At 37.3% G+C, this 27537-nt stretch overlaps 2 protein-coding genes across 3 annotated transcripts in view; one reads left to right on the forward strand and one right to left on the reverse strand.

The window, feature by feature from the left end:
• Nucleotides 1-25219, forward strand: part of LOC120416710 (ras association domain-containing protein 10) — a 40163-nt gene extending 14944 nt beyond the window's left edge. For both annotated transcript variants that reach the window (XM_039578526.2, XM_052708269.1), the window contains 4 exons: nt 7863-7895; nt 22338-22930; nt 22991-23313; nt 23905-25219. In XM_039578526.2, coding sequence (XP_039434460.1) covers nt 22409-22930; nt 22991-23313; nt 23905-24838 — 1779 coding nt within the window. In that variant the 5' untranslated portion in view covers nt 7863-7895; nt 22338-22408 and the 3' untranslated portion in view covers nt 24839-25219. The remainder of the gene's footprint in view (nt 1-7862; nt 7896-22337; nt 22931-22990; nt 23314-23904) is intronic.
• Nucleotides 4939-7051, reverse strand: LOC120416698 (apyrase-like). The gene is made up of 7 exons (XM_039578514.2): nt 6894-7051; nt 6398-6839; nt 6048-6338; nt 5702-5986; nt 5574-5646; nt 5171-5513; nt 4939-5110 (listed from the first exon to the last, which is right to left on the reverse strand). The coding sequence occupies exons 1-7, from the start codon at nt 7043-7045 to the stop codon at nt 4978-4980; spliced, it is 1719 nt and encodes a 572-aa protein (XP_039434448.1). The 5' UTR covers nt 7046-7051; the 3' UTR covers nt 4939-4977.
• Nucleotides 25220-27537: the final 2318 nt, after the last annotated feature.

A 27537-nucleotide genomic window follows, 5' to 3' on the forward strand; every position in this document is an offset into this window, starting at 1 on the left:
AAATTTAAAATGTTATTTCTTGGCAGGAAATTCACTAAAATTCAATTCTGTCGATAGGAGCGTGTTCAGGGAGCCCAAATCTACTGACATTAACTAGTTGACGTCCATGGCCTACTGATCCATGCGCACCTCTTTATTTTTGTTAAAAAAAACGTAGGTATATTGAGCAGCTCTCTCAGATTTCGGTCATTCGATTTTTTATATTATTTAATCCGACTGAAACTTTTTTGGTGCCTTCGGTATGCCCAAAGAAGCCATTTTGCATCATTAGTTTGTCCATATAATTTTCCATACAAATTTGGCAGCTGTCCATACAAAAATGATGTATGAACATTCAAAAATCTGTATCTTTTGAAGGAATTTTTTGATCGATTTGGTGTCTTCGGCAAAGTTGTAGGTATAGATATGGACTACACTGAAAAAAATGATACACGGTAAAAAAATTGGTGATTTTTTATTTAACTTTTTGTCACTAAAACTTGATATGCAAAAAAACACTATTTTTTTTTGTATGTTTTAGAGGACATCAAATGCCAACTTTTCAGAAATTTCTAGGTTGTGCAAAAAATCATTGACCGAGTTATGAATTTTTTAATCAATACTGATTTTTTCAAAAAATCGAAATTTTGGTCGTTAAAAATTTTTCAACTTCATTTTTCGATGTAAAATCAAATTTGCAATCAAAAAGTACTTTAATGAAATTTTGATAAAAAAAACGGAATCGACGTAACACCTTATAATGTGGCCCTCTTAAACCTTGCGGTTTTGTCAACGGATCCACAGGCGTGTATCGTTCTTTTTGCGACAAGACTCCGCCTCCCGGGTCTCCTAAGTGTGAAGGTATGGGCACGGGGAGAGGGCACCGAATACCTATATTTACACTTAGAATTTTTCAAAAAAGTCGACTATTTTCAAAAAAGTCATTTAAATATGGCTATAACTTGAAAACGGTACACTTTATCAAAATTTCCCTAAAGTACTTTTTGATTGCAAATTTGATTTTACATCAAAAAATGAAGTTGAAAAATTTTTTCGACCAAAATTTCGATTTTTTGAAAAAAAAAAACAGTATTGATTAAAAAATTCATAACTCGGTCAATGATTTTTTGCACAACCTGGAAATTTCTGAAAAGTTGGCATTCTATGTCCTCTAAAACATATCAAAAAATAAAAAAAAAATAAAAATATCATTTTTTTGTAAATCAAGTTTTAGTGATAAAAAGTTAAATAAAAAAATCACCATTTTTTTTAACGTGTATTATTGTTTTCCAGTGTAGTCCATATCCATACCTACAACTTTGCCGAAGACACCAAATCGATCAAAAAATTCCTTCAAAAGATACAGATTTTTGAATTTTCATACATCATTTTTGTATGGACAGCTGCCAAATTTGTATGGAAAATTATATGGACAAACTAATGATGAAAAATGGCTTCTTTGGGCATACCGAAGGCACCAAAAAAGTTTCAGTCGGATTAAAAAATACAAAAAAAATCGAATGACCGAAATCCTAGAGACCGAAATCCTCTGAAGCGTTTACTGATATACTAATAATCTATTTAGAAAAATAGCGAATTGTGTTATAAAAAGACTTCTCATTACTGCTATATTAATTTTTTCCACCACAATCCGTGAATGTCCTTTCCCCCAGTACCAGAAATCTCGTCCACATGTCCACACCCCACACCAACCACCATAATTAAAACTCAATTACCATCCATCATGACCAGTTGGAGTACCCTGTCCACTGGAGGCCCGATAAAACCGGCTGTTGACTGCACTTGTCTGCTCTCCCCTTAAAACAAGTACCCCCCCGAAACAACACACTCACATACACGCCGACGACGAAGGATTAATAATGAATGTGATTTATGAAATAAGGCAAGAAAACGCCGACGAGACAGTGTGACTGCTGGTCGATAGCCCGGCATTACTGCGCCCCTCGTGAAATGGTTGACAACGAGGGAGTGTGTCCTGCCCTGCTAGAATCCGTTGAGAACCAGTTCAAAGCAAGACCACTTCATACGTTGTTTGATGATTAATTTGCCCCTCGTATAGAACATTGCAAGAACATCTCAAGGTGGTCCTGGTTCTAACCTTTTGTTCAATAGGGCTATCGGACGGCTGCGTTAGGGTGGCACTTGCTAGCTCGATAAACAATTATAGCTCGAATAACTAGATCACCCTAACCCAGCGGCTTTGGGTTCGAAGTTCCGCGTCCTGATTTACTTACAGCAGCTCTAGGTCGTCGTCGTCACGTTGTTGTTGTCGCGCGCACACACCAGAGTAGGCTTTGAGAAATAGAACAGAAACCCATTTTCAAGAACAAGCACTTGTTGTCGTTGTTGTCGCCGGCAAAGGCTGGGCCGCGTATGTAATTAACTTTTGCACGCCATCCAGCGTCAGTTGACTCTCCTTGGCATTGCATTTATGACACAAGCAATTTCTCAGGCACTTGCACTTGACTCTTTTCTTCGGGTTTCCTCTCCCCCGGCTGTTGTTGTTGCGCACACCTTCTACACGGAACACCACCATGTGATGTGATAGTTTTTCCAAGTGCAATGCCAACTTGTACGCGAGTTGTTGTAATTCAGTTTTGCTCCAAACGGTAGTTCGGCATGTTTTGTGTCGATGTTGGCAGCTTGTTGATTTCAATGGGACATGGCTGGTAAGGTATGGTAATGGTGGCGTACCCGGTCGTCGTCGTCTAGTGCTCCTTGAGTCAGGGGGGTATCAATCTCCAAGGTTGGGATAGCGCAACATAGCAACCTCTGGGTGCCTGCACGGCACTTGTTGCAGTTGAGTAAACAAGCCGTGTGGCGTGTAATTATGCACACGCCGAGAAGCATCCAAGTAGGCGCGCATCAACCGGGAACGATCGTTACCTGTTTGGGATGGTGGAAAGTTTTGCTTGGTGTGATTTGTTCTAGACCTTATATTACGTGACTTTCAAACATGAAAATTTCAACAAATCAGGTTAATCAGGAGTAGAAATCTTGGATTAATTATATGTCTCAAGGTTAGATGACTCAATCAACAATCTGACATTTTAAGCCTCCTAATGAGGTAATCGGCTCCCCTCCCACTAACATTTACACACAAGATCCTCTGTAATTATTAAGTTTTTTGTAATTACAAAAGCCGACTCGGTCCTAACCAGGTCCCAGTACCGAAAAGGACCTAATAAAAATAATTTTATGAAAAAAAAAAAGCCTCCTAATGAACCTGTCAAGTCCCTTCCACACCTTGTTCCAAAATCACCAGCAGCATTGAACTCCGATCACCCGAAAAATTTACATCCCATAGGTCGTAAATCATAACTGCGAGTCGCGCCAGGCTTGCGCCGTTCTCGGAATCGCTCAACAATGGCTCAGTAGGAGTGCCCCCACAAAAAAACTATCATTCATATTTCGCACTTGCCACAAAGCAATCCACCGTATTTCCTTTCAATTTTCGCTCCCTTTAAATTGAAGGTTCAGCGGCACGGTGTCAATCAGGCAATCTCAATTTCAACGCCGAACGATGTGCGTAATGTGCCACCTGAACCAGTCAAAAGTTCGACACGAAGGGGAAGGGACGGAAATAGGAAATTGCTAAATATCGCCACTTCCGGCACAGACGTTCGAGGCTGCCACCCTCACGAGCAGTCCTTGCTGGAGATTGACACATAAAAATGCAACACAACTTCATCCGACTAACCAACCAAAATGTAGGTGATTTGTTGTGTGAAGAAAAAAGGTTTGGAATGCTCGCGAGAACTTGGCACCAACGACAGTCGCAGTATGCCGTGCGCGCCAATCTCCGGACGACGACGAGCATGCTGCTGCGATTGCTGGCGATGACAATCAATCAATTTGCTTTTGATTCGCGACGCCAGCTGCATACTTATCGCGCGTGGCAGGCCGTGAGACTTGCTCTTCTGAGGTGAGGCTTCGAGGGGTTCGTCGCCGACGGACGGCTCAAGTCTCGGGCCGTTTAATCCATCGGGTTTACACGAGAACTCAATCAAAAATCGTTGTCGATCGAGACGATCTTAATTGTTTGGGAAAGCAACAAAAGGGTTCTGGGATGAGCCGAAATTTTCTCCGAAAAAATCAAGATTCCACAGTGCCGCTACACGCTAATCAACAGCTAGTTACACCGCTGTTCTGGATGTCCACTCGTTTGGACGTGGAGATTCTATGCAGATATCACTTTACGTTTGCGTCGTTAAACCGTTCCCATCGTCTGTCCACCAAAGCTAGACACTTTCCTGGCGAAGAAAGCTTGAAATATCTCCGTTGTCATCCACATTTTACTCATCATACCTGGTGGGAAGCAACTTGGAAGCAACCAAGCCCAGAAGTGCCTCAAGTGTAGGAGAACATATTGCTGCCACCACTTCGTCGTTTCGTGCTATCTTGTCACACGTGGAATTTAAACCAAATTGAGTTGGAACGCAAGTTTGTACAGCTCTCAATGCATCATCTTTTGACCTTGTTGTTGTCACTCTTCGTATGAAAGAAGTTTCGATCTGATCGTGCTATCTTGACACACCCTGAAAATTGCTTTTAGTGCGACAACTGGTTAGAGGGATTTCAGGTCAGAACTCGTTTGACACACGTGCATGCCCGACTACTGTAAACATTTGTAATTATAACTCGGGACTCCGGCAACCAAATTCAATCAAATCTCGGGACAATGCACCGAATAGTGTTTGTTATTGTTTACATTGCGTGCTTTTTTTGACCGTCAAAAAGCGACGTGCGGCAAGATAGCACGATCGCGCCGACTTGAGGACGGGTTGAGTAAATAACGCAATCACATCACGACTTCTGACGCCGCGCCGTGACGCGGCGCGCGCAAAACAGTTCTTCAGGTTGCGGGAATTTCTCATAGTTTTGCCTAAGCTGGCGGTAGCGTGTACGGCACGGAAAGTGGCTGCTTGGATGAATTATTTAAAAAAAAGTTGACTCTTTTTTATATTTCAAACTTTTTCAAGAAGAACACTCTGCTCCTTTGTAACCGATGCCACAAATCTTGAGACGATTCATTTTCAAATTCTTCGAATTTACTTTTTTAATCTTCTTAACGTAATTCGTCAGCGCATCGGAGTCCAGAGGTCCAGTCCTAAAAATAACTCAAATATTAAATTTTAATTTTGGTCCAAACTGCACTGTTTTCTAATACCATCTTCCCACAGCTTTCTTCATCCAAATGAATCCATCTTTTCCATTTGCGAGATAACCTGTTGTAACCACGTAGTAAAACTTCTCTGGATCTAGCAGTTCCGAAGCCTCACTTTTCGGGTTGGCATAGTTTTTAGCTTCAATTTTCAAGATCCTGTTATTGAAGGATTTCTGTAAATCAACCACAACGTTGAATCCCGAAGTTTGCAAGCAATTTGTTCGATTTTCGTCGTCCAGTGTGAATGAGTGCTCCACCATGTTCATTATATCTTCTCCCTTTAGTTTGACCATATCGGCCGTTGAACCGTACGGAGCAGCTTCGATGACGTCACCGTTGGTGATTTCTTGAAGAAAGTTTGAAATGGTTATAACTTACTAGAAAACACGATGCTTGTAGTTTTTACTTCCAATGGGGATGGGATTTCTGAAATTTCCTGCCTGAATCATTGCTAGTGGCTTGAAAGAAGCATTAGAGAACTAAAATTGAAGTAGTTATTGAAAATCTAAAAAAAATAATTGAGTTATATCTTACTGCATCAACAAAAGAATCAGCCATTAATACTCCCAGAGTGCATTCCTGCTTTCGACACGACTCACGGTCTAAGTGAATCTCTGTGGAACCAATTTCGGTGGATCCAAGTTTTTCAACTTTTTGACGCCATGGGATCAACTCTTGGAGGATAGTTTCATCTGGTTTGATTGAATTTTTCACATAAACTGGATAACCCTCCCAGTGTTTAACCTCTCCTCGCTTGTCGAAATATAAGGTTAAGCGTCCGACATACTTTCCAAATGCCTTCGCTTGAACGATTGGAATCTGAAATTGAAAATTGAAATTGAATATTCTTCATATAACTATAAATTACAATCAAACGAACACTTCTTCCACTACTACTGCTATTGACAATTTCCGGATATTCCCCTTCAATTGTATCTCCTTTATCATAAGGCTTCCCCGATTCCCTGGAATACAAGAACGAGTGCGAATGAGCTCCAACAATCACATCGATATCGTCTCCAGCTTCGGCCGCGATCCTCTTGTCCTCCTCGAAACTGCAGTGAGACATAACGACAATGATTTGAATGCCCTTTGCCTTCAATCTGGAAGCTTCTGCCTTCACTGCTTGCACCGCGTTGGATAGTGTTACTTTTCCGGTCATTGCTATTTCCTGTAAATTAATTATTTCGCTGAAAATCACCTTAATTTTGTAACAATAATGCTACTCACGTGAGTTTTATCGTATAGTACGCCAATCAACCCAATCCACCTATTCTGAACCTTAATAGTGATACTCTTCGGCAAAGCTTTCAAGTTTGGTTCACCATTCAGTTCCAAATTCGCAACAACCGTGCGAATTCCAGCTTCCCTCAAAACTTTCAAGTAAGGCCGCAACCCTTCCGGTCTATGATCGAACTCGTGATTCCCCAAAGTCATCGCGTCAGGCTTCAGAAGCTTAACGAAATGAGCGGTTACCTTCCAGCGGAGCAGATTGTACCACAGCGTTCCCTGGTAGTTGTCGCCAATGTTTAGGTACAGGGCGTTTTTGCTAGCGTATTGCTTGCGAAGATTTTGAATCACGGTTTGTAGTCTTGCAATTCCAGCGATGCACTTGTTTTGCTGTTTGTCACTTGCAGAACAGGCCTTGGATTTGAGGTTTGTTTCCTCGTATCTTCAATTAAAAGTTTTAGTTTCTCTGAACAATTCATCCAAATTATTAGCCTACCTTGCATGAAAATCATTGTTATGAATCAGCGTTAGCGGAAAGAGATTTGACAAGTCTCCATTCGCAGGCAAGTTATCAACACTTTCGGTTAAACTAGTGAAAAATCCGATAATTATCAAAATAACTGAAGAACACTTTACAGGTTTTCCCATTGTAGTTTAATCACATAAATGACAGTGCGAGAGTTGATAATTATGGATTTTATATGCATTTCTACACCGTGGTTTATCAACAAAAGCATCTGTGTTGATTGAAGATCACGTGTACAAACTTACAACTATTGTAGGAAATAGTAAAATGTTTAGTTATACACCGTTGTGAAAATAATACCGAGATAAACAATAATTTAAAATTCTGAGAGGATTTTTTTTCAAATTTGTGTTAAATATCTTCTATATATATAAAAAATTTCGACGGTTTTGTTCGAACGCGCATCAGTTGATAACGGAAAGTCAGATCGGAGCGCTCTTTGCTGCGTTGGGTTCGTATAAGCCCAGGGAAGGTTCTTACGCTAAAGAGTGACAACTTTGGCCACTCCGGAACCGATTCCGGAAGATCTGCAGATTGTATGGGAAAAGTTGCGTAAAATTAAATTTTGATCACAGGAGGCTAAAAACGTCAAGAAGTGAAAAAATTACAAGACGAAGTTTGTCGGGGTTAGCTTGTTAAATCAGAAAAAAATAACACAAATTTCTTGGTCAATAAACTGGTATTAAAACATGAAGAAATTTTCAATATTAACAGCACTTAGCTTCTTGATTGTACAACACTGTTAACGGGGGGGGGGGGGGGGGGAATCCTTATTTTTGGTATTGGACTTTTTTCTTAATTGAATTTTAATATGGAAAAATATATAAGAACAATAATTCAGATTTTGTAAAACCAACCTTGAGATTATTAAAACATTAATTTTGACTTTTCTTAGCAACTTTCAACCATATTAATGATTTTTTTTTATTGTTTTTGTAGATCATCAAACACAAGGTGGAGTAAATTAACCCAGTAAGTATACTTTTCTTCAAAGAAATCATTTATGTCTCTCTCACTGAGAAAAGGGTATAAAATTACTTGAAATAAGATCTTTTTTAATAAAGTCTGTGTGTGTGTTTGTGTGTGTGACATAATATTTCACGATTTTTTATATGACTTTTTATCACTAATATCACGGGATTGAAACTCGTCTGAAAAACCTGTATCATTTTCTCATTCGAAACAGTGGTGCCACATGGTGGTAGCTGCCCTGTTTATTACACTGTGAAATTATCCATGGTCAATCCAAGGAACCAGAAGGTGATAACAGAAATGTCTGTCCAAAAGGGGGCTGCAAAAAAACTTATTATTTTTAACAAATTTTCGACCAAATCAGCAACGAATTACAAGTTTGACAGTCCAACTACTGTTAAAAGTGTGTTTTGTATTTTGTTTTTGCAAAACCACATATATTTTACGAAAGTGCCAAAAATATTCGTAATCACCTTTTGCCTCTTGGTGGTGCTTTGTGTTAGTATGTGTGTGGTCGATGTTTGCGGACGTGCACGCAAAACACAGAACAGTGAGAACTAGCGAAAACGCCTCACTTTCTTCTGAAACAAGTCGCCATATTGAAATTGCTTGAAGATTCATACCCGTGCTAATATTAAACTTTTGTTGATTTCCCAAAATACCTAGTTTTAGAAAAATAGAATAGTGTGTTTTGAAAAAAAAAATATTCTTAAAACAAACTTTAGAAATCATTATCAGATAAAATTAAGTTATTCGAAAAAAGTAGTTTTTTTGATTGAAAAATAGTTTATGAAGGAAAAGCACATTGAAAAAAAATATTTTCGAAAAGATGAGAAAGTTCACTCTATCTAATCATTTTTGGACTTTTTTAATTGAACTTCTGGTTGCTGAGGTACAGCCTCATAATGCATAAATTATAAGAAAAATCTTTTTTAAATTTTTACATGTACCTTTCTTCTTAAAAATCTTATCCATAACCTACGAATTTGCTGAGGATAGAAAATCTATCAGAAAAATACTTTCTCGAGATTCAGATTTTCGAATATTCACTTGCTGTTTTGTATGAATTGTCGAAAGATTGATTGTTGTTGTCGAGAGTTTTGTATGGAAAAACGTAATGACTTCTTTTGACATGGAAATTCATGGTCACAGTTTTGTCAAAATCAATAAAAATCACAATGAAAAAAATCGACATTTTTTTTGCGAAATTCTAAAGAATAATTCTAATAATAAGTAAATTCTAGAATAATAAGTAATGATTTTGACCATTTTTGAGCCATTGAAAATCCCTATCCCTATTGAAAATTGTTAAGTTAATATTAGTGCTTTAAAACAAATGTTAAACAAACTAGGTTTTGATGAATTTTCGAAAAGATGTAGTTGATAAAAACATTTTTTTTAGAAGGGATCTTTCCAATTTGAAAATCAGTTCGAATATCTGACAACTCTGTCTAAAGTTATTTGCACTTAGATGAAATGAACTTGCTTATGTCAGATCTAGGACATTTTGATGAATATTATGTTAAGATCCATCATGTGATATTTTTCGTTTTTTCTTTTAAACATAAATAAATTTTATGAGTTCATTTCATCATTTTCAGCTAGAATTGAAGCTATGATACATAATTTTAAAGTTTCCGTGCCCTGAGAACTCTCCTCCTGAAGTTCTCTCCACAAATCCACCTGGGGATGAGACTTCACACTGGAAAATCCCTGCTATTCCAGCCGACGCAGCTCACAAACATTCGAAGCTTAACTGTTTGTGTCGTCGCTGGCTGGCTGGCTGAGTCTGTGAATTGATGTGTGCAATTCACGTACCAAGCTTTGTGACGGAGGATTCGACGTGAGAATATGCTGGATTTGCTGTGGCTGTGTTGAGTTTGCTGTCGTTCCCTGGAAGTGCGACTAATTTTGCGTGCAAAATTTTTACTTTAGTGGTTTTGCCATAATATTAAGGTAATTTGTAAGAGTTTGGATAACTTTTTAAGGCGCGTAGAAGTAGCCTCGAACCCAACTCGTTTCGCACCCATTAATCACAGCATCGCAGCGGCTTAAGCGCCAACGCCAGACTTGAGTGGTCCTTGACGTGCGTGCGGCTGAATACAATCAGCTATCTAGGTTCCAAAAACAAAACAACAAAAAATCCGGCTGCGATAGGTATTATGACAAACTTGACACCTGCCTGATCCGGTGGCCTCTCTCCGGTAGGTCAAGTGCGCGACCGACAAGAGCTCCAATTTCAAGCACATCGCAAGTAGGCCACTAAACGACTATTTAAATGATGGACAACTTCTTTTTTTGCTGCGATTCTGTCAAATTTAATGGGTAACACCGCCTGCTTAGCAACCTTTCAGGCATCAATCGGAAGCCATCAGCATTCTACTACAGAAAAACATTTTTATGAGATCTGCGCGAACAAATCTGCCGACGAGTGACGACTTGTTTTTTTTTGGCGACCAGTTTCAGCTGATTACTATTCTGAAGGTCGCCCTGGTCCGTGTCTGGGCTCCGGATTTAATTGCACTAGATCAGTTGTTTTTCCTTCTTCTTAGCGAGCCCAGTTGACTTAAGCGCGCGCGGATAATTAGAGACCCTGATGGGAGTTCCAGGCCGTCGGGTCCAAGTCGGGCCAGGTCTGGGCTGGAACAGGTTGGTGGTTGGCGCTCGATGCGTGTGATTTGATTGTGAGAATGCGCTAAACGAGTGATAAATGAGCTTTGTCAGCGGGTTATGGCTTGTTATGACAAATTAAGTTATTAGTTGGATCATAATTATAATTGCCGTCCACGGAGAGGGGGGCTACGTCGTTTTAGAGAGCACTTGTGAAGGCTAATCGGTTGTGTAATTAGGTACAATGAACTTGAGTTGCCTTTTACAGATTTTTTTAACTCAAATATTGATCAATCGTGAGAAATAACGTCGAAAATATGCAAATCACAGAAGATATGCAAAATGGAGGGAATTCAAAGTAGTGGTGTCCAAATTTAAATTACCTTGATGGCAAGTTTTAACAATTCCGTTCTGTTAATGCAAAACGGTACTGGCGAATGCGGACAGCATTATCCAGCGTTGTATTTGGACGACGATGACGAATCTTCGTGTATGACACAGATTTGTCAGTCAGGCGATGGAAGATAAAATGAATGAAAGATAAATCTTCAAGTCCATCACAAACTTGATGAAGATGCAGTGCCGCAAAATGTGACATCGTCGGGTTTGTGAGTGTAAATTAATTAACCCTTCACGACTTAAGTATTTCTTTCGAAATGTATATTTTCCTATTTTTTTGTTATTACGAGTAATTTTTGTTTTACGAAAAAAAAATTGCTGGGTATTTTTATCCGAGTAATTATAAGTTTCACAATTTATTTTTACTTTTGGGTTTTAAAAAACTTGAAATTTATCATGCATTGGTCAAATTTAAAAAAATCGTAATGTTTTCCTTATGCTTGTTAACTGACTGAATCCAAATCGTTAAATGACATTTGTAGCAAGTTTTTCAGCAGTTAGCCACGTTTTAGCAAATCGATTTTTTTTATTTGGACGAAACTTTGTCCATGCATTTAAAAAAAGAAATTAAGAATCTTTATGCAACATTTCTAGGGTTAGTTATTTTTCGTGATTTTGCGGAAGTCGCGTATTTCGTGAAATTTAGTTAATACAGAGAAATGTCGTGGAATTTGAGATAATCTATTGTCAAATTGCTCCTTGGTGTGTTTAAACAATGATTCTTAATACTCCATTAGACATTTAAGTGACATTTTTGAAGCACAGGTGAAAAAAACATTGAAAATTTAGAACACCTTTTAAAAAACGATGAAAATATATCAATAACGTGACGACAACAAAAATAAAATCGGATTTATATATTTTTTTATTCAACTTGGTTTGAAATATTTTTTTTTCAATATTCGGGAATTTTCAAAATTTAATGTTAACATACTGCCTAAACTTTTTGAAATACTCAAATTTCTCTTTGCTGAAAACCATGACAGCAAAAAAAAAAATTCACTCGTTTTATTGATTGTACTTCTGATAAATCTGTTGTTCGGGATGGGCTTTGATTTGGCGATATTTTAATTTGCTAATTTGAAATGTCTTAAATCTAAATAATGAATCGTACATTTAGCTGATAAAAAATCTGCAAAAAATAGCAATCTTGAATTCTTTTTTTATAAAGAATATTTTGTATAAGAGTTTATATTTTGTATATTGAACTTCTGCTACTACTAACTCTAAAGTTACAAATTGTTGCAGTACCGTGAAATTTCAATAAAAAATAGTTTGGAAATTTAAAAATATACACAGAAAAAGATGGTAATATTTATAAGGGAATGGTTGACAGGTTTCAAAAAATTGTGTCATACTACATCAGGAACAAGTGAATTTTAATAATTTTCTGGTCAGTTTTCATCAGGTTCACATATTTACATTTTTTTTTGGTAAAATTGCTAAAAATGATGTATTGTTTAACCAATAAAATTTTCAACCTTCCAAGACTTTTTTTTCTGTGTATCCAAACATTTTAAAATGACCAAAATTAGTGTTTTAAGCTCATCCAAAAGGTAACTTTTGATTACAGTAATTACTATATTTTTATCAAAAGCGGCATAACATTTTAAAATGTTCGCTTTTTAACATTGAAAATTGAAACAATATTTTCCAGGATAGCTCGAGTTAAAAAATGAGGGTTTTTTACTCCTTTTTCAACTCTTTTATGAATTCTTTTTTCAGATTTTTTTTTCAGCCATTTGAAAATATTTTTTGCAGGGGTGCTTTTCCTTTATGAAGTATTTTTGAAATAACAAATTTAACTTGGAATGATTTATGTACTTTATCAAAAAATGAGCAAAGTTTTATTTATTTGCAAATTAGATTTTGCACCTTAAAAATGGTTTAGGGAAATGTTGTAAAAAATATTTGAGTTTTTTTTAATTAAAAAATGAAAATACGTTATCAAAAAAAATTCAACTTGAGATGCAAAGTCAAATAAAAAATGAATGAATAAAAAACAAAAATAAGTAGTAAATATTTTTTGAAAAATAATTATGATTTTCTGAACGGACTTGCTGTAGATTTTTAAATTTAGCGCTAGAGACTACAATGATTGCAATGATTGATAGTTGTGATTTAACTACTGACTAGATTTTTAATCCTGAGATTACGCCAAACCCAGATTCGAAACGTCGTTAGGAGTTAGAAGAAGTTGTTTTAATTTTCTCAAGATATCAACGCCAGAGAGCGAAGAGATTGACAAAAATACCAAACTAAAAAGAAGTTTATGGTAACCCGCATAAAAAAGTACCATATAAAAACTTTTTTTCATATGGTAATTGAACTTTAAACTATATTGTTACTACCATTTCCAAAAATGTTTGACTTCTATTTTAAAAATGGTATTTATATGGTTGGCATGAATTTTTACTATCTCACAAATGGTTTAACCATCTGGCATAAGGGTGGTTAGCAATGGTAACCTTAAAAAACTCAGTACTATTTTCGTCAAAAAACTGTTTGTTGTATGGTAAATAAATGGTTTAAGTACTATTTGGCAAAAAGTAACCTTAAATCAAACAGTTCACAAATAGTTTAATATAGTTAAATTTTAATTTTGGGAAATTGAAAAAACGATTTCACAAATAGTTACCATTTCTCAAAGTGTCATTGTATGATCCAATATGGTAATCAAATGGTAATTTTTTATCCGGGAAGTTGCTAGTTTTAATTCACCACCGACCTTGCCATTTGAAGAGCAACATCCATGGTGGAAAAGTTCATCTCCACCACAAAGTGCGACCCCATAAAACATCTTCTTGGCGAGTACTTCTGTTCTGCAGTCAGAAGCAAATTGTTGTTTTACAACTCCTCATTTCGATGCACCCAAAACAAGCCGTTGCAGGTGGCAATCCTACTGCCACGCCATAATCCGAGTGCGTAAACTTGGCAGTTTCGTACCTTGAGCAACCTTAGTCCCGCGCAAAGTGCGATATAAATCTATGACATTAAAAAATAGTACGGCCCGCTCGTGAGACCCAATTCTAGAAACTTTACGCGATCGAAGAAGGCCGTGCCCTGGACTGCTACTGCCGCTACTGGTCATTTATTTCCACCCCAAGGGTACAAATTACGCGGTGGCCACGCGTAATTCACCCTTAGCAGGCCATGAGAGAGATTGATATATCATCGATCTGTCACCCCATTAGTGAGATTTATGCCGTGGCCTGCTTGGCCACGGCGCTGTCGTCGCATAAACTAACAATTATAATGTAATAAGTTAAAGGTGGGTACACGCAGTTGTGGCCGGCGCGCGTTAGCGACCTGCTTATCCGCGTCCGAGATCAGAAGAAGCTGTCTGGGCTGGCGGGCAGGCTTGCTAAACTTTTCGTTCTCATGTTCTGCAGCGTGTACAATGGAAGTTCTCGACACCATACACTTCTCGACGCAGAGGACGACAGCATGTGGTTCGCCGATTTGAATAGACGCTTTAATTATGTCATGGACGGTGATTTAAACTGGGCTCGCGCGTCGTTGCGCGCGCGTTTCAACTTTCGACTACAAATATATGTATATGCGAATAGTAATTATGATTTAATGAATTCGTTGGACCTAGATGTGGGGCCCCGTTCTGCGGTAGCAGCTTTCTCGCATCTAGTAGGCGCGCGGTGAGTCGAGCTGAAGACTTCACGGAGGACCGAGAAGCAGCGTGCGTGTAAGGCCTACTTGTCACGGTTCGGTTCAAATCAGCAGTTTTTGAACGGTGACCTTCGAGGTCCGGTGATTATTTAAACTTGAACGACAAATTGACACACCGTCGCGACAGGTTCGTCACTCAATGAAGAACCTGCTTCAGCAGCTCGAATACTATACTACACGTACAGGTTGAGGTTCAAAGTCGAGAAGAATTCTGGCTGGCTGGCTGGTTCAGAGGAGTGCAAAGTGAACAACCGGCAATTAAGCAGAGCACGAGCAACTAACATCAATATGCCCTAATACATAAATTTGAATGGATAAACAAAATCGCTGCAGTAAAGTGCAGCCAACCGGCCGGGCTTGTAAGCTGTGCACCTTTGACGACGACCTTTACTACACGATCCGAAAGGAGCCCTCTTGGAAGCTGCTCTTTGTGTTCCACTCTAAGCTTCGAAATGTGGGTTAGCATCAATTCTTGTGTTTCAGTTTGAACTGAAAATCAAAATTTTGTATAATTTTGATAAATATGCATTTCTGCGTTTTTCTCAAATTTGTTTGAATCGTGTGAAGAAGTGTAAAAAAATGTTCTAAAAATTAAACAATATTGGTATTTCTGTCCCTCAGCATAACAGACAACATTTTCCAAGGAGTGTCTCACTGCTCACAAAGCCCAACCAGAGTCACCGAGCCGAAACAGTCAATTATGGGCTCATGCGGTTTCAATTTGCAAACAAGCGGTAAATAATTGGCTCTGAATTCAATTATACTTTACCACCGTGTCCCAGGTTCCAGCGCAAGTCTTCTTCGTCATCTTTCGGACCGACTTGTACCTTGGCTTAGTAGATAAATAGACGCGCTTTTGTTGGGTTAACCTTTTCGAGAAATTTGCGAATCTCGCGACTCGTTCGTCGGTTTCTGTTTGTTGACGACTTGCGAGGAGGTTTTTTGAAAGGGGATGTTTTTTAGGTTTTTCTCAGGTGCTGCTTTACATCATCATTTTGATGCTTAGCTTGGTCGTTGGTGAGATTTCTGGTTGTTGTTTGATCAATGAAGAGCTTTAAACGCGTGCCTTTGACTTTGAGCAGATGATCAGGTGACCTGATTTCCGCTATTTCAGACGATTTGCATGGTTTACTTCGATGTGAATAAAATTGACGTGGTCTTGTCACATTATGAACATTCACATTATGAACATTCAACTCTAACATTTAAAAAGGGCGTTATATTGAATATTTGACTTTTTTGAATGTCTTTTCGAAACAGTTTAGATTTCAAAATTATAAATATTTTTTTTTCGAAAAGATCTTTAAAATTTTATGTTTCATTTTTAAACATTCAAAATAGGTTCATTGGTTTTTGAGATTTTGATACTAGAAAATTAGAGGTTACTGGATGAGACTTAAAACTGAAATTTTCCTGTTCCTTTTTCACATATTCGTTGTACTTCGGCAACCAGAAGTCCAATCTTCAATGTCTATCATGCAATTTTATTGGAAATTTTCTAAACTTTTCGAAAAAATATTTCCGAGAATTAAAAAAAAAATAAAGAAACTTGCACTTTCAGATAAAAATTAACTTTTAAACAATGCACTTTATCGAAAAAATGAAAAGTTCCGTAAATCAGGGTGAGATTAATAGGAATTTGGATTTGAAATATTTTCCAAATGGCAAAGTTTTTTTCAAGATTTTTTTTTGATTTTGAATTTTTAAAACATGTACTTGGGTAGGCCACGTAAGGTTCATGCACTATTTTTGCATTAAATGTTCAAAAAAATAGTTGCGTTAAAATTATTTTTTGGAATTCCAGAGTAACTTTGAATCAGATTTAATGCGTTCAAATTTTATTTTTACGTGAAATGTACCAACAATAGAAAAAAAAAATTCAATATTACGCCCATTTGAAATGTTAGTCTTGATTTAAAATTTTTGAAAATATTTTTTTCGAAAAGATCGGAAAATTTCACGAATGTTTCATGTTTTTACATTGTAAATCGGACCTATAGTTGCTGAGATATCGACATTAGAAAATGGTGGGTTGTTTGGGTAAGACTTAGAAAACATCAATTTTCCTGTTTTTTAACCTTTGCATGGCAATATCTCAGCAACTAAGGGTCGTATCAACAAAGTCCGAAAAAGCAAAATAAAGAGAATTTTCTCAGCTTTTCAAAAATATTTTTTTCAAAAGAGGGCAAACATGTGCACTAATTTAAAAAAATTAAAAACTGCGACTATTTTCAAAAAAGTCACCTAAATATGGATTTTACTTGAAAACGGTGCACTTTATCTAAAATTCACTAAAGTACTTTTTGATTGCAAATTCGATTTTACATCGAAAAATTAAGTTGAAACATTTTTGCGACCAATATTTCGATTTTTTGAAAAAATCTGTATTGATTCAAAAAGTCATAACTCGGTCAAAGATTTTTTGCCCATTCTGGATATTTCTGAAAAGTTGGCATTTGATGTCCTCTAAAACATATCAAAAAATAAAAAAAATTAAACATTGTGTTTTTTTGCAAATCAAGTTTTAGTGACAAAAAGTTAAATTAAAAATCACCAAAAATTTTTTTACCGTGTATCATTTTTTTTCAGTGTAGTCCATATCCATACCTACAACATTGCCGAAGACACCAAATCGATCAAAAAATTCCTTCAAAAGATACAGATTTTTGAATTTTCAAATATCTTTTTTGTATGGATAGCTGCCAAATTTGTATGGAAAATTATATAGACAAACTGATGATGCAAAATGGCTTCTTTGGGCATACCGAAGGCACCAAAAAAGTTTCAGCCGAATTAAAAAATACAAAAATTAAAATTAAAGAAAAAAAACCGATTCCGTAGAGAACTGCTCTTAGTTTCTAAGCTTTTTAACAGAATACAATAAATTTTAGGTAAGATTTAAAAAAAAAAACGTCCGAATTTTGTCTGAAATTCGTTGAAACTAGTTTAGGTTATTAAATTATCGATTCATATTGCATTTAAAACTGAATTTCAAGTACGAAACAAATGTTTATATATTTTATATGAAATTTGTTCTTGTGAAAATGCTAATAAATTTAGTTTTTTTTGAATTATGTTTCAAAATCACATTATATTTATTATTTACAAACTTAATTCACCTTTTCCTAGTGGAAAATTTTCCTAAGAATCCGAAAATTCATTCCGTTTTCCTATTCGAAATCATGTTCATTGAGAACACTTAGAGAATATTAACATAATGCTTTTCATCAACATTTTTTATAATGATAGTTAACGAAATTTTCAACATGTTTAAAAAAACTCTTTTAGAAATAATTTGAACACTTCTCTAGCACGTAAAATATGATTCCATATCATTCCATACGTATTCAATTTGTACTCTTCAATTTTAGGAAAATCTCAAACCTTTCAAAGTCATTTTAGCTTTTTTTTTTAAATCACGACTCGGCGGCAAATTCTTTGTATATCCTTTTCTATGGTTCAAAAGCTGCAGTTTTTTGTCCCCTAAAACAAATAAAAAATACCAAAAACGATAAAATACGGATTTTGAAATTGTTTTTTTTTTGCTAAAAAAATGTGATAAAAAACGGTAGTTTCTTCCGAAAAGTCCTCATCAAAACCTACAACTTTCCCAAAGATTCTAAACCGATCATGAATTACCTTCAAAAGATTCAGATTTTGTAAAATATATAGTAATTTAATTATTGGTATGAAAGAAAACAAACAAAAATTGTATCGAGAGCTCTCAAAATTGTATGGAGTGAACCAATGATACAAAATGCCTTCTTTAGTCATAAGGAAGGCCCCCAAAAAAATTGAGTCAGTTCAAAAAATATGAGTAAATTCCGTTTCCGCACAGACAAAAATATGGTGAATATTCATCAGTTTCAGATGAATTTTCATCAGGTTCACATTTTTACTCATTTTTTTAGGTACAATTACTCAAAAAAGAGGAAATATTCATCCAACCTATTTTCATCCTTCTAAAATTAAACTTCCTTATTTTTGTGGAGAATTGCTCAAGTAGGTCAACGTTAAGAACTTTCCCATCAAGTGCATCATTATCATTTATTTTGCCTCATTTTTCTCAGCCTCATTTTTCATAACTAAGCCAACAAAGCAACCATTCCCGCGTCTAATATCGATCACTTTACCGTATTCCAAGGGTCCCAGAGCCCATTTTACGACCCTTTCAAACCGTTATTGATGGCACGCTCTGGTTTCACCCCGCTTCAAAGTAACGTCTGTCGGTGGTGTCTGTGACCGAATCGATCATCAGCAGCAACAGTAGGCCAAGCATAATTAGCCGAGCTAAGCGCATCGCTGAAAAAGCTTCCGAACAAGAGCCTACTGCGATCATCGTTCCTAATAGCGATCGCGGTTCACGTGGCTCCCGGTCGATTTATGGGAAAAAGTCAGTCAGTCAGTGTGTTACAATTACATCACCTACATAAAACCGTTCAAGCCCATAACGCCAAAGGGCTCGCAAGCGATGGGGTGCATCGCAAGTGTAGGTGAAATAATGATGATGATGCTTTTAGAAAGAAGGCTCAATTGGTTGGGATTTAGTTGGTAGAAGCGACATAACAATTGAAAAGGGCAAAGCTCAAAATCTTTTTTTTCTCCTGGTTTTTTTTTTTTTTTTGTAAAATATTATGAAAGTGTTAACATTTTCAAAAAAATAATAAATGCATTCTACAATACATTCCAACAATAACTCAAAGGGGACACAAATCTGCGGTTGGAGTTTAATTAGCTTCCATCATCCATCGTTTTAAAAGTACATTTATTTTCGAACAAGGGCTCGCTTTCACTTCTCCACCCCCTCTCCTTCGAGAGCAAAACGCGTAAACCACGGTGAATTCCAATTATTGCAATAGTCACAATTTGCGAGCTTTAAAACGGATCATCAATTGTGTGTTGGGAAAAGAGCAGAAATAAATAAAAAAAATCGAGCAATGGATTTTACAAGCGTTTGACCTTTGCGCTGCTGCGTTCATGTGGAAAATCGAAACAACAAAAGCAATAAAAAAAACTGTGCAAGCAAAAACGGAAACTGAGCTTTTGAAGCGCTTTTTGAGTGGGATTTTTTTTATGTCGCTCATTTCGCAACTTACATCCGATCCGATGTTGCGCGTTTCCATTTTCACCCAATAGCGATCGAGGTCGAAACGTGAGCCTGAATTTTGTTTTTTCATTTTTCCCCTTTTTTATGAATGAACATTGAAACACTGAACTTCCTATGACTTACTTTTTCCTTCAACGTGAGCTGACGAAACGCATGATCAGCAAGCAGTAGGGCCGAAAGCTGCTCGAAGAACGATTAGTTGCAGTTGCATTTCGTCAGGAGAGGTTTTTTTCAACTTTTTTTTTTGCATACGCTAACATGAAACCATTCAGGCGAGGAAACGCTCGATGTTTATGTGTTTGTCTTGGGAATGAAAGGAGTGCATGGTTTGCACTATAAATCCTTTTCATCAAAATAATCAAAATAATCAAAATAATCAAAATAATCAAAATAATCAAAATAATCAAAATAATCAAAATAATCAAAATAATCAAAATAATCAAAATAATCAAAATAATAAAAATAATCAAAATAATCAAAATAATCAAAATAATCAAAATAATCAAAATAATCAAAATAATCAAAATAATCAAAATAATCAAAATAATCAAAATAATCAAAATAATCAAAATAATCAAAATAATCAAAATAATCAAAATAATCAAAATAATCAAAATAATCAAAATAATGAGCAGTTCTCTCAGACTTCGGTCATTCGATTTTTTTTGTATTTTTTAATCCGACTGAAACTTTTTTGGTGCCCAAGGAAGCCATTTTGCATCATTAGTTTGTCCATATAATTTTCTATACAAATTTGGAAGCTATAAATAATTTCAAAATTTTTAAACCAAGACTAACATTTAAAAAGGGCGTAATATTGAATGTTTGGCCCTTTTGAAATGTTAGTCTTGACTTGAAAATTTTGAAAATATTGTTTTCGAAAAGATCGGAAAGTTTCACATATATTTCATATTTTAACATTGAAAATCGGACCATTAGTTGCTGAGCTATCGACATTAGAAAATGATGGATTTTTTGAGTGAGACTTAGAAAACATCAATTTTCCTGTTTTTAAACCTTTGCATGGCAATATCTCAGCAACTAAGGGTTGTATCAACAAAGTTCAAAAAAGCAAAATATAGAGAATTTTCTCAGCTTTTCAAAAAAAAAATTTAAAATTGGGAAAACATGTGCACTAATTTAAAAAAAAATGAAAAACTGCGACTATTTTCGAAAAAGTCACCTAAAAATGGATTTAACTTGAAAACGGTGCACTTTATCAAAATTTCACTAAAGTACTTAATGATTGCAAATTTGATTTTACATCGAAAAATGAAGTTGAAAAATTTTTGCGACCTATATTTCGTTTTTTTTGAAAAAAATCAGCATTGATCAAAAAATTCATAACCCGCTTAAAGATTTTTTGCACAACCTGGAAATTTCTGAAAAGTTGGCATTTTATGTCCTCTAAAACATATCAAAAAAAAAAAAATAAAAATAGTGTTTTTTTGCAAATCAAGTTTTAGTGATAAAAAGTTAAATAAAAAATCACCAAATTTTTTTTTACCGTGTATCATTTTTTTCCAGTGTAGTCCGTATCCACCCTACAACTTACAACTTTGCGTACCTACAACTTTGCCGAAGACACCAAATCGATGAAAAAATTCCTTCAAAAGATACAGATTTTTGAATTTTCATACATCATTTTTGTATGGACAGCTGCCAAATTTGTATGGAAAATTATATGGACAAACTAATGATGCAAAATGGCTTCTTTGGACATACCGAAGGCACCAAAAAAGTTTCAGCAGGATTAAAAAAATACAAAAATTAAAATTGAAGAAAAAAGACCGATTTCGTAGAGAATTGCTCTAATCAAAATAATCAAAATAATCAAAAAAATCAAAAAATCAAAAATATCTAAAAAATCAAAATAGACAATCTATTTTTATTGAATGTTGAAATGTTGTATACTTGGGGACCATCCATAAACCACGTGGACACTTTTTTTAAATCTCAATCCCTCCCCTACTGTGTTTATGAGGTAATGGATGGCTCATTGTTGATAAATCATATCTGGAATTATTTTTTTGAAAAGGTCCAATAAACCAAATTTCCAGTTTTTGCTTTTTGGGTGTTTTTGAATCCGCCTTGAGTCAGGGGTATTAAAAAACACCCAAAAAGCAAAAACTGAAAATTTGGTTTATTGGACCTTTTCAAAAAAAAAAAAAAAAAGAACTCCAGATATACAAATAGATAGCTTGAATGGTTCTGAATAAGAAACAAAAACCCAAAACCCAAAACCCAAAAATAAATAAAAACACTTCGAAAGTTTAAAAAAAAATAAACAAAAAAGGGGGGTACGTTAAACGAGTTCCTAAATTTTTTGCAAATTTTTGCGGAGACTTGAAATTTGAAGAATAAAGCCCTCACGAAAAGACACAAAAACTCGTTCAGTGCATCCTGAAAAAAGCAGAAACCCCTCCGAAGGGAAGTAACCGTTTGCTCCGTTGAACCCTGCACCTGTTGCATAATCATCGGTGGCCGGTTTCCGTGGCAATTATCGTCACGTTATGCGTTTAGTTTCGCCGTGTTTTCCCTTTCCATTCTTCCCATGTTTATGCCTTAATCTGCGCCCGTAATCTTCCTTCCAAACGGATCCTCAAATTATGTTTTTCCTTTCTTTCTTTCGGTTCTTCCAGATCACCACGCTCGATCGGCTCCTTGCAATGTCCGGTGGGAAGCACCGCCGTGAGGAGCAGCCGCAATTACGATGAATAACGCCGCAACCGCCACCATCGGTCGACTGGCCAATCCGTCGTTGGCGCAGTTGGCCACGCCAAATGTCGGCACGTCGGAACTCCCAGTTGGCGCCGCCGTCTTTACCGGTCCCAAAGAGTGCTGGGTGTTGCCTAGCAACCATCCGTTGATGACGCCTAGGTTGGGAACTCGGGAGATTCCCAGCGAGGACGATGAGGATGAGGAGGAGGAGGGGGAAGAGGAGATCAGCGATGGGGAGTCCTGTGGGACGGTCAGCGATTACTCCACGGACGAGATTCCGGTGTGGATCAAGGGCGAGCAAAGGTTCATTTCGGGGGTGACGGAGGAGACCACGTGCGCGGATCTGATCGAGGCGTTGATACAGCAGGAGAATTTGGCTGTGGAGGCGGCGGGGACGAGCGTGGAGCCCAAGGAGTACTGCATTACGGAACGATGGCGACAGGTCGAGCAGATTCTGGACGGCAAAACGAAAATCTGGCAGATTTGGTCGGCGTGGGGCAAGGCGCAACCAGAGGTAACATTTTGATATTTCTAACCTTGATGCATTTTTCAACGCCTACTCCGTTGCACACAGGTTAAGTTCATCCTTCGCCGATTGGACGGTTCTCACGGGCTGGCGCTGGCGTCGACGTCCGGGTCGGCCCCGAGCGGGTTGAAGGCAACTGCGGCGGCGGCGGGAACCGAGCGTGACAAAGACAGTGGTCGTGGGAGCCCCACGGGAAGCATCAATAGTGCAATAGTGCGCCGGAAGCGACACCGCGCGCACAAATCTTCCTTCGCGTGGATGACTCACGGAACGACGATCCACCCCAAGTCGAGCAAGAACTCGATCGAGCGGCTAATGAAGCTGATTCTCGAGCAGGGCGACATCATCCAGCAGCAGCTAACCAAGCTGAGGTGAGTCGTGTGTCACTCGGGGACGAACAATGGGGGTTGATAATGAATGACCCGCGGAGGTGACATTGCGTCGCGGCATGGGAAGAAGACAGATGAATACAATCGTTGGCACCTTGGTTGATGAATATCTTGTTTAATTGGGTCCATCCAAGACGGCGCGTGGCGTTTTGGGGTGGTGATGACGAGGCGCACTCAGTAGGCGGTCTGCGTGCGATGACACGACGACGGCGTGCGACGCACCTCAAGGCAAACTAGATCACCACGCTGACACGCGGGGCTGGATTGAAAGATAATAGAATGACCGCTATAAAAATGTGGACTGTTGATTTTTTTTTAACTGATTAATGCAGTTGGAGGACTAATCGAACTTCGGTGTGGGGGGTTTCCGTGCGCTGCGGGATCGATTTCGATTTGAGGTAAATAGCTTCATCAACGAGGTTAATACCGGAGAAGATTGACAGTTTATAGCTTCGTCACGCTGCGCGTGGGTTTTCAAATTGGGTTATTTGAATGCTAAGGGAATTGGATTACAGTGAGCAGTTCAGTAAAAAAGTTTTACCATGAAAACACTAATTCGATTTTTACTTTTAGGGACCGCGAGCTGCAAATCAGCAAGATCGAAGACGATCGTCACCGGCTTCGAGAGCGCGAACACGGCAAGAACTACCTCCTGGAAACGTACCTCAAAGGGCTGTCGGAAGCAACCCAAGAGGATGATCCGACCGCGGGTGGCGACAGCGGGATCACTTCGGAAGCCACCACCGCTGCTTCACCGGAAGTTGAATCCTGCCGGGACGCGGAATCTCCGGGGACTTCATCGACCGAGAAGGACGGCGGGTTGAAGGAGCAGATCAGGATGTTGGAGAAGATTGTCCAGATCAACAAGCAGATCGTCAAGGAGGAGGAGAGTGCGGTTAAGCTGTACGACCGGATTAGGCGCTATCAGTTGGACATTCCGAACCAATCGCCGGAGCAGGTTAAGGAGAACCTCACCAAGGTGAACGCTAGCTTGGAAAAGAGTCAAAGTGAGCTGATGGAGGTAGATGAATCCCTGAAGCACTCGGAAGTCACTTTAAGAGAGAAGAACCTCCTGCTGAAGCGTTTGGAGGAGGAGCTGGAAGAAGAAGAACACCAAGCCAACGTGATCATGGACTTTTCCCAACCAAACCCCGTGCTCAGCATCAGTCGGATGGGTCCTCCGGCGGAAGCTGCCGATCCCCTGCTCGACCCCCTCCCAGCTCACCATCCAAGTTACCCTCTGTACACGATCAACGAACAGCAGCAGCACAACACCCTCCCCCGGAATCAACGATTCCCAATACCTTCTCAAAGTGCTCCGGCACCGATCACGGTCCACCAGATCAACAAGTTCATCCAGAGCAACAGCAAGCTGGGCAACAACTGCAGCGCCATGCTCGACGACAAAATCTGCCCCAAGAAGCTGTTCAACTCGGCACTGTTCGAGGGACGGGACGGTCCTCCCCATCTGGACCATGATCTGGCCTGCATGGGGACATTAGTTTAACGGGGATTGCTGGTGCTCTAGATTTAGATTAGTTCGAAACGAAACACAAATCAAAGAAATCATTATGTTTGCTTACCGAAATAAAGGGCTTATCATCATGTTTAGGGGTTAAGTAAGGACATCACACGCACACACAACACACATTCTTATAACCAAACATATCACCTAAGAGTAGACGTTAGGAACGTTGCTAGTTTAACTTGTAAGCTCAAGAATTTTGTTTCGTGCTCGTAGTTGGTTTGTAGACAAGTTAGAGTAAATATAAAGTGAGTGTACTTTTTTTGTTTTCTTTTTTGTTTGTTTGCTAAGCTAGTCACTGTAAGATTTCATTGCATTTGTGAAAGATTGTGTTAAATAAATGACGAAAAATTGGTGCTTGAATGAGAGTTTTGCAAAATGGGTTTGTTTCAACAGAGTTTAAAATCATTTTATTATTCTGGTTTGTAAAATTTCTTTTTGTTTTAGCCACTTGTAAATCTGCACACTGACATGGTGGGCACCACTTATGACCAGGTTCATCTATCGACTATTTTTTTTTTTATCGAATGATATTTTGCCAAATAAACAATATTCAAAAATTAAATCCAAAATTATTGAAAACGGCTATTAAATTTCGCTTTAGAATCAATAAATTATTTATTATTTGATACATCGATCTGAATGTCTTCGATTTTGAATATCAGAATGCTAGAAAAAAGTGACATAACCTTCCTTATAATATATTTTCAACGCATGTTCATAATTTTTTATGATGTTGAAATAATTTTCCAAATCAAGTCAGAAGAATTCAGTTGTAAGAAAAGTTAACATTATTTTTAGGGCCAGTATTTTTTTTGCGATTTCGCAAAAGCCGCATAATTCGTGAAGTTTGTCCTTGGCCGTGAAATTTGTTAAATGCCGTGAAATGCAGCAAAATTCAAAATAAATGGCTTTCCAGTGTATTTAAACTTTAATTTTTAAATTTAAACAACTCACAAGATTTTTACCTGGCATTTTGAAAACAGCTTTATAATAAAAAGTTTCATGGCAAATTTAGAATTAAATTTATTGATTGATACACAATATTGAAAAAAGAGTGAAAAAAACGTTAATCAAAACGTCAAAGAATGAACGCAAAGCAATTCGAGATATTTTATTATCAAATATCCGCAAAATCTATGAAAAAATGCATTTAACGTGGTTAAACATAGAAAATATAGATTTTAGAAGTTTTTGATTCAACTTGGTTTCATGTGGTATGAATTTGTAGGAATTTGTTTGTTGCTTTATAGTACTGTTGTAAATGATTTTTCCTCAATTTTTTTGAAGACATTTTAGATAATTGATTTTCTTAAATCTCCGTATAATAGCTGAATCGTGAATTCAGCTGATGAAAATTTTGTACAATTTCATCCATTTAATTTTGCCAAAACTGAATTCGTATTCTTTGCAATGAATATGTTGTGTCAAATGGTAATATTTTGTATCTTGAGTTAGCAGTTGTTTTTCAAGGGCTTTTCTGAACACAATTATTCAAAAATGTAATTTTTTGGCAATAATTTCAAACCGATTTTAGGGTACCACGAAATTGCCGTGAAATGTCAAGGTTGTGTAATTGGCATGCCGCGAAATTTCTATTTTTTGCCGTGAAAAATCACTAGCACTAATTATTTCTTGAAAACTTAGAATTTATGGATACTAATTATTGCAAACCGACTGCTGTAAAGCAAACAGATACAAATTATTTCTTTTTCCATCTTTTAAAAACTGCCCATTTTGCTACATCTCAAAGAACAAATACAGTTTTGTAAAAAAATAAACACGTAAGCTTAATTGGTTCAAATGACAAAAAATAATCTTAAAATAAATAAACGACAAACATGAACATCAAATCAACGATAAATAAAATTAAAATACTTCAGTGAAATACTTTGAATGGCATTGTTTGTTTCTGTCCTTTGAGTGTATTTATATTTTATTTATATTTTGATCACTGTAAGAACAAAATCTGGCAATAAAACCGAAGCTACCAAAACACCAAATAATCAATTGCATTTTTTCTTGCGTATTTAATTTATTTAATGAATCGACTAATTGTCACAATTTTCCAACCGGGTTAACCAGTCACTTCCCTCCCACACTCTTTGCCACTTTCCCCAGCTTTAAAATCGTAATTAATTTCATAATTTGTGTTTTTCTTTCAAAATTCATGTTTCAATCAAAGCATGCCTGTCGGGAAAGCCAAACATGGAAAGTTTGCACATTCACACCTCACCACCACAATTACCCATAGGTGTGGAGGTGGCTTTTCCACGGCCTGCTTTGACCGCGGGATTTGGTTTGTGCGAGCTCTAGGATTTCCCCTCGCAGCGCAAAGCAAAAATGAAAATCACAAAATGATATTATTTCAAAATCCACCCCCAACTCGCACGCGAGGGCGAGTGAATTCATTATTTAAAACAAATTTTCAAACGCGCCCGCTCGGTGCAAATTAATGTTAATCTCATACATAAACCCACCGTCATCGTCATCATCGCCGCCGTCGCCACTGGACCAATGAACCCGGAACGTCACCGGTGAAACCTCGTTTCACCTTAGGTGGCCAGCAGCACTACCAGCCAGCCAGTCGTGGGGGGACAATAATTGTATTCATGCTCCACGAGAATTCACCAGAGTGCACGTAATTTATTCAGGACCCATGTTCACACCGAGCCACACAT

This window comes from Culex pipiens, chromosome 2 (genome assembly GCF_016801865.2).
Source record: "Culex pipiens pallens isolate TS chromosome 2, TS_CPP_V2, whole genome shotgun sequence".
NCBI lineage: Eukaryota > Metazoa > Arthropoda > Insecta > Diptera > Culicidae > Culex > Culex pipiens.